The sequence below is a fragment of the Engystomops pustulosus genome, chromosome 9, assembly GCF_040894005.1.
Source record: "Engystomops pustulosus chromosome 9, aEngPut4.maternal, whole genome shotgun sequence".
In the NCBI taxonomy this organism is placed as follows: Eukaryota; Metazoa; Chordata; class Amphibia; order Anura; family Leptodactylidae; genus Engystomops; species Engystomops pustulosus.
Genome location: NC_092419.1, coordinates 28,841,770 through 28,854,193, shown reverse-complemented (window position 1 = coordinate 28,854,193; position 12,424 = coordinate 28,841,770). Strand labels below are relative to the sequence as shown.

At 43.3% G+C, this 12,424-nt stretch overlaps 2 protein-coding genes across 3 annotated transcripts; one reads left to right on the top strand and one right to left on the bottom strand.

Moving 5' to 3' along the window:
* The first annotated feature begins 1,219 nt into the window (after positions 1–1,219).
* On the top strand, positions 1,220–5,642 carry LOC140077043 (putative transcription factor Ovo-like 1). The gene is made up of 3 exons (XM_072123891.1): positions 1,220–1,296; positions 3,631–3,793; positions 5,184–5,642. Exons 2-3 carry the CDS (start codon positions 3,679–3,681, stop codon positions 5,504–5,506), a joined length of 438 nt encoding a protein of 145 aa, XP_071979992.1. The 5' UTR covers positions 1,220–1,296; positions 3,631–3,678; the 3' UTR covers positions 5,507–5,642.
* POLR2I (RNA polymerase II subunit I) lies at positions 5,618–10,085 on the bottom strand. Of its 2 annotated transcripts, none has more exons than XM_072123892.1 (6): positions 9,926–10,085; positions 9,536–9,590; positions 7,830–7,903; positions 6,602–6,676; positions 6,465–6,516; positions 5,618–5,756 (listed from the first exon to the last, which is right to left on the bottom strand). In XM_072123892.1, the coding sequence occupies exons 1-6, from the start codon at positions 10,003–10,005 to the stop codon at positions 5,694–5,696; spliced, it is 399 nt and encodes a 132-aa protein (XP_071979993.1). In that variant the 5' UTR covers positions 10,006–10,085; the 3' UTR covers positions 5,618–5,693. The 2 variants fall into 2 exon arrangements, with proteins under 2 accessions (XP_071979993.1, XP_071979994.1); XM_072123893.1 differs by lacking the exon at positions 9,926–10,085 and adding an exon at positions 9,687–9,812.
* Between the last annotated feature and the right edge of the window lie 2,339 nt (positions 10,086–12,424).

The following is a 12,424-nucleotide window of genomic DNA, read 5'->3' as shown; positions in this document are numbered from 1 at the left end:
AAGATTTTAGGTGTGCATAAGGAAATATTATCGTAACATTTGTTGGGACCCAAAGGTCAAATACAATAAACGTATTAAAGAAAAAAATAAATTTATTCATTATCTTTTAGCACTGAATCATTGAAACTGCCTCCAGTTTGGTTAAATGTATAGAGAAGGGTCTGATCCTTCCACCTCCAGGAGGCAGATGCCATTCATAGCCGGGGGACATTATGTTCTGTTACAGTCAAATAAGCTCAAATCCAGTTCTATCACCTTCACAATAGATCAATCCTCTGTATTATTTTCTTTTGCGTCTTTCAGGCCCTTGAAGTTGTAAAGAAAGAACAGGACACAATATTGTATTCACAGACTGCTGTTTATATAGAGGGATTAACTATGATAAATCTGTGTCAACGCTCCGCGCAGCGCTCCCCGTGCCCCTTCCTGCTGCGCTAATACTATGCAAATGAACAATGAAGTCAGGGTTATTTCTGAATTGACACTTAGGGGGTACAAGTTTAAAGGGGTTGGCCGCTTTACCTCATGTTTTTGTAAAATACAGTGTGTGTAAGTCTCGGGGGCAGGATATTAGGTATTTTGCCAATATACTGTACATCTATTACACCACCTTAGGTAATTTGCCAATATACATCTATTAATAGTCCTGTTTCGCTTTTTGATATGTAAAGTGAAGTCTCCTGTCTTTTACCTCATCAGCCAGAGATTCCTGTCCATAAAATGGCGGCAGATGGAGGGTCATGTGATCTCTATCTTTCCGAGGAATCGTCCTGCCAGGGCGATTGTTCATGGACAGAGAGATCAAATGACCGTCCATCTGCGGCCATTTTATGGACAGAAATCTTTGCCTAATGAGGTAAAAGACAGGAAACTTCACTTTACATATCAAGCAAGCGAAACAGGACTTTTAATAGATGTATATTGGTAAATTAACTAAGGTGGTGTAATAGATGTACAGTATATTGGCAAAATACCTAATATCCATAATATCAGAACATTTAACAGATATATATTGGTAAATTACCTAATATTTCCCTCCACACATTACAAAAAACATGAGGTAAAATGGCCAACCCCTTAATCATTTTTCATTTTTTTCTAGTTTTATTCCTTCTCTTTATAAGATGATGCAACTAGCAGAACCGTATGCTCCATTTTCATATTATATTCATAGCGCAAAAGAAATTTTTTTTTTCAGTTTTCCAAACTTTATTAACAGTTCCATTAAACCCTATAGATTTGATTATTTGGCCTCATTCCACTCCAAGACCAGCGCAATCTTCAGCAGCATCTGAGGTAAGTAGTTTGTAAATTACTGTTAAGGCTATTTTTTCTTCGAAGGCCTTTTGCCCATGAGCGGGTTTGATGAGATTAACTCGGATCATGTGCTTACTGGAATGTTCGGTCCAAACGCTCAGGAAACAGAACTGAACTCAGCGGGGCAGATTTATCAAGCTGTCTAAAAGTCAGAATATTCTTAGTTGCCTATGGCAACCAATTACAGCTCAGCTTTCATTTTACCAGTGCTCATAAATATTTTAAAGGGGAGCTGTGATTGGTTTACATGGGCAACTAAGAGTATTCTGACTTTTAGACAGCTTGATAAATCTGCCCCAGCATGTCAGTTCAGTTCCAGTTTCTGAGCCTTCGGGACGGACGTTCCAGCGAGTAAACAATGAGTGTTTGATGCGAGTTACACAAACTACAGACTGCAGCGAGTGTCATCGTAGTGTGAGGACCGTTCATGGGACCTACTCTTCTTTTTGGTTCTGCAGTTGGTTCATACAGTGGGTTATGGAAGCTGCAGCCGTGTGTATGAGCCCATAGAAATAAATTGGGACGTGCATTGGCCATTCAAACAACGTTTGTGTGCAGAGGCCTAAGATATGTCTGCTGCTTTACCACTAAAGTATTGTAGCATCATGACTGCACGCTGAACGCATAAGTCAAAGTTGGACCTCTGTATTGTATAATTTTACTTCTGTGCATTGCTTAGCCTGCTCCCGTAAAAATATGCAAGAATTAATACATAATGTATTTAAAGGGAATCAGTCACCAGATTTTCACTTATGAACCTAATGACAGGTTTCCATTGCATTATGCTAACTATTGCCCGCATTGTTTTTAGTTAAAAAGTAACTGTGTGACTCAGCCCAAGTCTCTTCCTCTTCCCGGCATTTTCCTCTTCCTCCGTCCCTTTGGCTGACAGAGACATGGACAGTCGTTTATCTTATTTCCCCTTTCTCTGAGCTATTTTTGCTGCTTTCGTGAATCTATTTTTTGAACCTGATTTGTGTACAAAGCATAGGGAGCACAACCACCTGATGCTCGATTTTAGCCCGTATTTTATACATTCCCATTGACTTCTATGGGCCATACTGAATGGAGTACTGTGGAAAATAGGACATGCTCTATATTTTTATACACCTCGCTTACCGTAGGGTGGACAATACGGCCATGTACATGGATGGCTGCATTGCCCATTGGAATGCATGGGACCGTATTCCGGACGTATATACGGCTGTTTTTATACGGTTGTGTGCATGTGGCCTAAGATAAATGACCCCCACAGTGACCTTACCCTTTTGACTTGCTGCTCCTTCTGTTAGGGTGCCAAGTAGGCTTTCATTCATTCATTTCCTGGGGACAGGAACTATGACATTTTTTTTAGCTAAGAATAGTATGGGCAATAGTTAGCATAGCACTATGGGAACCTGTCATTACGGCTCATTCACATGGCCGTCTGCAGGGACGTACATGCGGCAGCATGTACGTCCCCATAGACGGCAATAGCGGCACGGCGGCGATACGGTGCCACACCGCAAAAAGATAGAGCATGCTCTATCTTTCGGCTTGTGTGCGGCCGTGTACCGCTATTCTCTATGGAGGGAGGAGGGGCCACCTCCTCCTCCTCTACAGCACAAGGCGGCATGCCCGCAAGGTGGGCATACCGTGTGTTAATGTACCCTTAGTTTGATTCGTGAAAATCTGGTGACATGTTCCCTTTAAATAGAAGTCTACAGTGGGGCAAAAAAAAAAAAAACAACTTGTTGGTAGATGCCAGAGTGTAGGAAGTTGATGTTACATACCTTTGTCTCATCAGATATATCCCCTCGATTGTGGGCATCATCTGATCACTGCAGATTTGTAAATCTTTAAAGGGGAGGCCATGAGCAGCCTTGTCTGGCTTAATGTTGCCACTGCAGTGGCAATAGTGGATCATTTTCCAATTGTAACTTTGCATCGTACTATTTGTCATATTTATGAATCAATTTCACGATTGGGTATTACCATTTCCATGCCAAAAGGAATGTGTCCCTCCGCAGTATGGCCATCGACGATTAATTCCTTCTTCTCTGTCCATTGTATATCAGGTGCATTATGCAACATCGGAACTGGGGTGGTGATGTTTGAGAGTATCATCACTGCCACACAATGCACCCGGTCATAGTTTTAAAGGAAACCGAGTACGAGTAATAGGTAAAGCTGATGTAGCACATCCCAGCGTATGTACCGTAAATACAGCTTGTAGGATAGTTTGTCTATAAAGCCACTTTCCACAAGAAGGTGGTCAAAAAATTTTCAAGCAGTAGAAATCCTTCCACTAGAAGCAGTTTTCTTTACTTTTAGGGTCCGTTCCCCTGCCGGGCTTGCAGGAAGACATTCCCCCTCCAGCGCATGTTGACCCGTCACTTGAAATGTCACAGCATCCAAAAGAGACACCGCTGTCCCTGCTGTGGTAAAGGGTTTAATGACACATTTGACTTGAAGCGCCATATGAGAACACACACAGGTAAGTGTGTGCAATGTATACTTACATTTTATTGCTTACAGCTTCTTAAAGGATTTGGCCACTAAGGGTGCGGTCACACATCGCGTTTAAAAAAAACGCATTGCAAAAGATGGAGAGATGTACCCAATTAAACAGCTGTTAACACTTACAAAACACAATGGTTGACGCATGTGATAAAATTTGCATTTTGTAAACACAAGTTTTAACAGCTGTTTAATTAGGCAGATCTCTCTTTAGCTTTTGCAATTCGTTTTTAAACACATGCGTTAAACGCGACGTGTGACCGCACCCTGAGGTTTACTGTGTTGAAATTTAAAATTGAAAGAGCTTAATATGGTTATCAATATTATTACTGACCCTGAAAGTTTCCAGAACATCCAGGGAATGGAGGGGCCCATGCACTCATTACTGTATACAAACCCCACTCTCACTAGGGACAGGATAATGATACCAAATTTATATAAGGATATATATTTATAGGTATGCGTTTTAATAAATGAGAAGAATGTGTATGAAAAAAAATAGTTTCAAGTCACCTGACGCTTTTTCAGAAGGTGAACTTTTTCATACTATTGTGTAGGGAGTTGTCAGTGTGAGGTGTCATTTTTTTACAAAATGAGCTGTTTTTATTGCTACTATTTTGAGGACTGTTAGACCTTGTGACCACTTTTTATTACATTTTTTAATGCGATGTAAAATCTTGTAAAAGTAGCATTTCGGGTATCCGGGCGCTATTTTCCATTATGGGGTTCGCGGCCGGGAATAATAGATTTTATATTTTGATAGATCGGGCACTTTGAGACACGGGATACCCAATGCGTTTGTGATGTTTACTGCTAAATATGTTTTATATCAGTTCTAGGGAAAGGGGGGTGACTTCAAATTCTTTTTATTACTCTTTAAATTTTTTTTTTTTTCAAACCCTTTATGATACTTTAACCCTAGATGGTCTAATCATTCCTCAAATAAACTAGAATACTACTATATTGCAGTATATGGCATTTTTACATCGTATTCATGGAAATAAGCCACTGCAGATACCATTCAGCATGGGGTCTGACGAAGACCCGAGGCTGTCATGGTAACCTATGACCGGAATAAAAATGGTGGCATCCACATGGAAGGGTTAATACCCACGATCAGCGCTATAACCTATTGTGGGTATTAGTGGTGGGTGTTTGCTGCAATATATAGCAAACCCCACCTCTGAATGGGTTAAGATAACTGCACTGGGCCGGATCAATGTCCAAATTTAAGTGTATATTTTTATCTTATGAAGAGGGCCTCCCATCTTGCCCTTAATGAGCCTTTAGTTATGTTTCCTAATTAGATTTGGATGTAAATGTTGCTTGTTGTATTAAGTAGATCACACTGTAAATTCCCCTTACAGGAATAAGACCATACAAGTGTCCGGCCTGTGACAAGTCCTTTACTCAGCGATGTTCACTCGAGTCTCACCTGCGCAAGATCCATGGTGTATTACAGAGCTATGCCTACCGCCAGCGCCGATCCAAGATCTATGTATGCGAGGAGTGTGGCTTTACTTCACCAAATTCTGACACCTACACCCTGCATGTTCTTCAGGTGCACCCAGACAACCCCTTACTCTCCAAACACCTGAGGAAAAGAGGATCTGGGGCTCTGAGGGGAGAAATGGGAGTTCTGATCCATCCCACTCCTTGTTACCTCTCAAATCTTGTCCCCACCAGATGACTGACAATACAGACTAAAGACTGATCGCCACAACTTCAAGACTCTCCTTTCTGAGCCAGGAACCCTTAATGGTAAATCAGGGCTGCACAAACAAAGAAATAATCCGCTACATTTTAAGTAAAAAAATTAATTTATTTAAAACTACAAAAATCAACAAAGAATCAGAAACTGTGCATTCCCAGAAAAATCACTCTGTCCAGCGATGGCCACAGTGAGGAGCAGTGCAAACATAATACAGCCTCATGGCGTCCTAGAAGGAAAGCAGAGCCGGGTTAGTTTTAGGCACTAAGGCACAACTGGATCTGTTTTATACTAAAAGGGAAAAGATTGGTTCTGTCTCAGCAACCAAAATAAATGAAATACATGCAGGAATCTCTCCTTTGCATCCAGGACCTCAGCACAGTCTCCACTCCTCCAGCTGTAAGACAAATGGTTGGCACAGAAACCTCCCTTGTCTGCAAACATTAAAGTGAATCCATCACCTCCGCTACAAAACCCCAAATAGTAACCGGCCTTTCAGTTTTCAAGTCTACAAACGTGTTTTTATAGTTTCTCAATGTTGTAGGTGGTCTGTAAGAAGCACTTTTGTTTATCGCTCTCCTTGCCAAGATGCAGTCAAGGAGGTTGAGGAGCAGTCAAGCCACCCCACCTCCTGAGGCTGCTCCCCCCCCCCACCCCAACATCACTTGCACACGGACCCTCTGATCTCAACAATTGCCAAGCCTCACTCAGCTAGCCAGCAATGATGCAGCCAGATGTGGGCTGAGCCATCACCTAGATAAGAGGAGCCATATGCAAGTGCAAGTACTTCAGTAAGAGAGTGACATCAACGACAGGGGAGGGTTGGGAGTGCAAACATCCTCAGTAGTTGGGGTGGCTTGACTGCATCTTAGCGAGGACAGAGGATGACTAAAAGACCCAATAATGCAGTAAAAGAAAAATGTAACTTAATGTGTACCTCAGCCCGAGCACTGTGTGACTGGAAAAATACAGCTTCTTTGTGTCCACACCTGTAGGAGAGAGAGATAGTGAAGTGAGATGGAGAGGAAAGAAATAGCACATTATGGGGACAGCATGCGGGATAGCATCACTTACTTGGCACACGGGTGATCCTCTGTACGAGGCAGTGTGGGGTCCTGTGATACATCTGCGATGATCTGAGTCAGCTCACTGGAAAAACAAACATGAAAGTCAGTTCAGTTGTTCTAGGTTTGGTCCTGATAATCCAGAATGCGCATCAAGTAAGTTTGTCAACGACCAGCCTTAAAGGAAACCTATCACCACGGATCTACCTATTAAGGTAGATCTGTTGGTAGGTGCCTCTAATATATGCAAGGATAACCCTTTTAAGGGCTAATCCTTTAGTCCCCTTTATCTTTAACAAACCTTTAATTGTGGTAATATGCTAATTTACCAAAGAGACTATGGGCTTGTCAGGGCAGAGAGCGGGCGAGTCACATTTACTATAGTCTCCTCCAGAAAACCAGCAGAGACTATAGTGGAAAACTGCACCAGTTCCAATCTGGTCTACAGGTCAGAACTGGCAGAGCTTGCGCCCAAATTCACTATAAGGCTGGACCAGAACACCCATGGGGGAGGAATTTTAAGTCTGAGGTTCTAAACAGCAGTCTTTGTGAATTCCCCCCAGTGTCACGTGGCGCCAGCACTGCGGCCACTTGTCTTTCAGTTGTGAGGGGATGGGCGAGGAGCGCTCACTCCCCCTACCTTCTCCACCTGGCCCTGTGCTCACCCAGGATCTGATTGTGTGAATGTATCCTTAGGTGAACACTTATTAAGTCAACCAGGATGGAGCAGTTTACAGAAACCACTTAAACTGCAGTGATCACTTACTGAAGCTTTTTAACCCTATGACAACCTCTGGCCCTAAACCCCATTATGGCAAATGAACATCATGGAAGAGGTTCTTTTCCCTACTTCAGATCCTCCTTTAGGAGCCAGAGCAACATTAACCCCCACACAACCAAATTTGAGAGTTAATCATCTTTAATAAGACAACCCACTTATGGGATGACTATACTGGTTTTCATGAGGCTGCATAGTGGGTAACATGCTGATGGCTGCAGGTCTGAGGAATAGGTTCTCCCACTGATCACCATTATGTCGGTTGTCCTCTGTCTGAATGGAGCAGCGAGTCGTTACACTCACCCTGTGGTACTGCCATAGAGCATGGAGAAAGTGAAGCACTGATCTATACAGACAGGTAGACGGGAGTGGAGGAAACTATCCCCAATATCTAAATATCGTGTAGGATATAAAACATGACAATGCTGTGAACGGATGGAAGCTCCGTATAGGTACTCACTCTACTTCATGCGTGATCTTGTTGACATAGATGCAGCTGTTATCCGCCTCTTGCTGGTAGTCACAGTTTCGACACTGGAAATAATAATCAAAAAAAAAACAAAACTACTAATGCGGCAACATTTCGTCATATAATAATAATCTTTATTTATATAGCACCACTGCACTTTACAAATCATAATAGAATTGCTTTAGGGTCTTTTTGGGATGAGAAAGCACTAAAATGGCAATTCTGAATTGGTTCTTTATACCTTTTTCAATACAGGAATAATAATAATGATATTAATAATAATATCTGCTTAGCCAAGGACGCTATGGACTTGTTAATACCATTTTTTTTTTCAGCAGAACATAATTGTAAACAGGGAAATGGTTGCTATTCGGAGTGTTTATTTCTTAAAAAAATATTTTACTTTTTTTTTCTGCTTTCCCACTAGAGGACTTACACTTGGAATAGTAGCATCCCTCATCCAGCAGCATCCCTCATCCAGCAGCATCCCTCATCCAGCAGCATCCCTCATCCAGCAGCATCCCTCATCCAGCAGCATCCCTCATCCAGCAGCATCCCTCATCCAGCAGCATCCCTCATCCAGCAGCATCCCTCATCCAGCAGCATCCCTCATCCAGCAGCATCCCTCATCCAGCAGCATCCCTCATCCAGCAGCATCCCTCATCCAGCAGCATCCCTCATCCAGCAGCATCCCTCATCCAGCAGCATCCCTCATACTAGCTGACAGTTTGCTAATTAGACCCAGGGCTGGGCCTAATAGGCTTCCATAGCTTGATCTGACTTCTCATATTGTAACCCTGCAATCTCACTGTGAGGGGCCCAACAGAGGGAACCCTGTTTCCTTGGTCCCTCTCTTTAGCTGCCACAACGAGGGGTTAAGCCAAGTCCAGGCTGTGTATCGGATTGTACAGGCACAAAGACAGTTCCATTGTGATCTGCAGGACGAGTATGCTCGTATCTATGTAGAAATGTCCCGCTAATGAGGAGAAGCATAGTCTTCCTGTATCCGGAAGTAGTAAAAAGTTGAGGAAGGTTGATTTCTCTTTTAAATCCTGCTCAGGATAGCGGCCGTACTCTGTACCTGCTCCTATTCACTTGCTGCAGTCACAGGCACTTTACAGAGAATGGTCGCTGTCCGCTTTGGGCTCTGCTGATTGATGTTGGGACCCCTACCAATGTCATACTGAGGCGGGGTTCACATCACGGTTTTTGCATACGCACAGCATATACGTCGGGGAAACTCCCTACATAGTTTTTGCCTCTGACTACTATCCATCTTATCCGACATAAAGGCAGGATGAAAAGACGCAGCTTTGTCATTTCATTGCTCCAGCCGACTGAGTGGTAGAGTAACCGCCTATGAGGAGCGGATGCAGAGTATTGCACCCCTTCTCTAGCCTCTGCTGAGTGCAGGCAGGGGGAATCCAGGGAGGTCACTGTCCATATAAGGACAGTCACATCACCGGGGAAACACCCCATACATAGCAGGAGCCAATCTCCGGCTGCTGCCAAATGTACACTCCTCCCCTGCATTCAGGGGGTTACAGGTGGGGTGTTTTGGGACCTATACCGATGTATAAGAGGTGGGATATGTCAGTGCCATATGTTGTGAGGACAATGTATGGCAAATAACATGATGTGAACCCAGGCTGAGCAGAACTAAGAGGTTATTACTAACAGAGAATGACATCACCTACCGCATAAAGGAGAATCCGGTTCTCTTTGTCTTCTTTAGGATACAACATGTTGTTACTAAAGGGGAAATGATGAGAAAAATACATTTTTAACAAAGGTTATTAAACAAGATGCAGACGTAATACTGAGGAGACTCCTTTAAAGAGGTTGTACCAGCTTTCTAAGTTTGCCTCCTCACTGTGAGGGCAGGCCATAACTTTTAAGACAGGTCATAGATGATCTACTTTGCAGACTAATGACACAGCACCGTCTATGGCTCTGTTCACACTACACAACTGCAGCATCGGTTACAGGTGACTTGTAAAGCAGCAAAGCAGTCACGTGACCCTCCTCCTGCATAGCGCAGCACGTGACCCACTAATCCATGGCCCCGGCACATCCTCAGCCCTCACCATTCCTGACAGAAACGGATCCCCACGAAGCCCTGCTCGTACGTCCCGTCCGCTTCCATCCCTTGCTCCGGAAACAACATGACGAGGCCGGACGTTACGTGCACACACAGCGCAGCCAACCACCTACTACTGCCAGGGCACGAGGACGCGCGCTCCTAGGCACGCCCACTTTTAGATGAGAAACAGTAACCACGCCCAGCTTTAGATATTTACATACAGACAACGCCCAATGCCGCTAAAACTGGCTGTTGAGTAGTAGAAAAACGCTCCGCCCATGAGAGCGGAACACACCTACGCCGGAAACCGCGCCAGGACTCTGATTAGTGTCGCCGTTACGTTCGTGTTTCGGCCATTTTGTTGGCGGGGCTATTCTTTTCTCTTTTTTTAATTGCATTTTAAAAAGCTAAAACTTATGTCTGAAGTATTAACGTATAAACAGACAGCTTTACTGCGGGAAACACATTATTACAGCCACATAATAAACGCGTTGACTTTTATTTTCCATTGAAGTAGATGTTTGAGGGCTTGTTCTTTTGCAAGTGGAATTGTATTTTCAATGGTGACTGTTTATCATTTTTAACCCCTTAAGGACGGAGGGTTTTCCGGCTCATTTCTCGCTCTCCAACTTCAAAAATCCATAACTTTTCCATTTTTCCGTGTACAGACCTGTGTGAGGGCTTATTTTGTGCGTAACAAATTTTACTTTCCCGTAATGTTATTTATTTTAACATGCCGTGTACTGCGAAGCTGAAAAAAAATTCCAAATGTGGAAAAATTGAAAAAAAACCGCACGTGCGTCACGTTCTTGTGGGCTCAGTTTTTACGACTTTCACTCTTCGCTCCAAATAATACGCCTACTTTATTCTTTGGTTCGGTGCGATCGCGGTGATACCAAATTTATATAGGTTTTATTGTGTTTTAATACATTTTCAAAAATTAAACGAATGTGTACAAAAAAGAAAAAAATTTTTTTGCCATCTTCTGACGCTAATAACTTTTTCATACTTTGGCGCACAGAGATGTGTGAGGGGTCATTTTTTGCGAAATGAGGCGACGTTTTCATTGCTACCATTTTGAGGTCTGTGCGACATTTTGATCATTTTTTATTTCATTTTTTATGTTATGTAAAAAGGTGTAAAAGTCGCATTTCGGACATTTGGGCGCCATTTCCCGCCTCGGAGGTCACCGCCGCCTGTAACCGTTTTTATATTTTGATAGATCAGGCATTTTGGGACGCGGTGATACCTAATATGTTTGTGATTTTCACCGTTTATTATGTTTTATATCCGTTCTAGGGAAAGGGGGGTGATTTGAACTTTTAATATTTTATTAATTTTTTTTATTTTTTAAACTTTTTTTTTTATTTTTTTTTTCACTATCTTTTAGACCATCTAGGGTACATTAACCCTAGATGGTCAGATCGCTGCTACCATATACTGCAATACTTCTGTATTGCAATATATGGCATTTTTGCAGCACATGCGTTACAATGAGCCACTGGCTCATTGTAACGAATCTGCAGCTGCCAGATAGCCTCGTGTCAAAAGAAGACACGAGGCTACCATGGCAACCGATCGCGGCCCCCCGATGACGTTCGGGGGCGTGGCGATCGAAAAAAAGATGGCGGCGCCCACGCGCCGCCGTCTTTTAAACGCCGCCGGCGACTTTGCCGGCGGCGTTGAAGGGGTTAATAGCAATATGCAAAAACCCCCACCTCTGTATGAAGAGGACTCAGCCCGTGAGCCCTCTTCATACATCCCTTATACCTCTGCGCCGTAGAGCTACGGCGCAGAGCGTTAAGGGGTTAAACTACATCTTATAATCATTTTTTTGTTCGGGTAGGATTAAAAATTTTTAAAAATTGACATTAATATGGTTTTTAACTTTTCTGAGTGCGAATATATATATACCGTATATACTTTTTTTATTCAATAAACTCACTTTATAAAAACAAAGCTTTTTTAACCACCTTCATTGTATTTTTTACATATACCTATATGCAGTGCTTGGCAATTTCCGTCAGCTCCATAGATCAGTAAGGTAGGCCCAATCCTGTGGAAAGGCCTAACTTGTCTTCGTGGGAAAACCCATTTAAAGGGCATCTACCACCCCGATTCTACCTATAAAGGTAGAAGGGGTGGTAGGTGGATGGATGGGACGTGAGGATAGCCCTTTTTTTGGGATAATCCTCACGTCCCGGGTGTCTTTTACAAAACTTTATTACATGTATATGCAAATTTTTTCATGCGGCTACTGGGGCGTGGAGTAGCTGGACATTAGGCTACTAGTCGCGGCTACTCCACGCCCCAGTAGCCGCGTTACTCCGCCTACCAGATAATCTTCGGCGCGCAGCTCCCTCGTCCGGGCGCATGCGCAGAACGCAGGCCTTCAGCTGCGCGAGCGCGGCTCCGGGGCTGGAAATACTGCGCATGCAGGAGCTGCGCGCCGAAGATTTCCTGGTAGGCGGAGTAACGCGGCTACTGGGGCGTGGAGTAGCCG

What these genes read in the sequence shown, in the direction of transcription:
- LOC140077043 (XM_072123891.1), top strand. Translation starts at nt 3,679, where the DNA reads ATGTTGACCCGTCACTTGAAATGTCACAGCATCCAAAAGAGACACCGC. An exon ending in CCATATGAGAACACACACAG is followed by an intron (nt 3,794 to 5,183) that starts GTAAGTGTGTGC and finishes TTCCCCTTACAG; the next exon opens with GAATAAGACCATACAAGTGT.
- POLR2I (XM_072123892.1), bottom strand. Translation starts at nt 10,005, where the DNA reads ATGTTGTTTCCGGAGCAAGGGATGGAAGCGGACGGGACGTACGAGCAG. An exon ending in ACCGGATTCTCCTTTATGCG is followed by an intron (nt 7,904 to 9,535) that starts GTAGGTGATGTC and finishes TATTATTTCCAG; the next exon opens with TGTCGAAACTGTGACTACCA. An exon ending in AAGATCACGCATGAAGTAGA is followed by an intron (nt 6,677 to 7,829) that starts GTGAGTACCTAT and finishes TTGTTTTTCCAG; the next exon opens with TGAGCTGACTCAGATCATCG.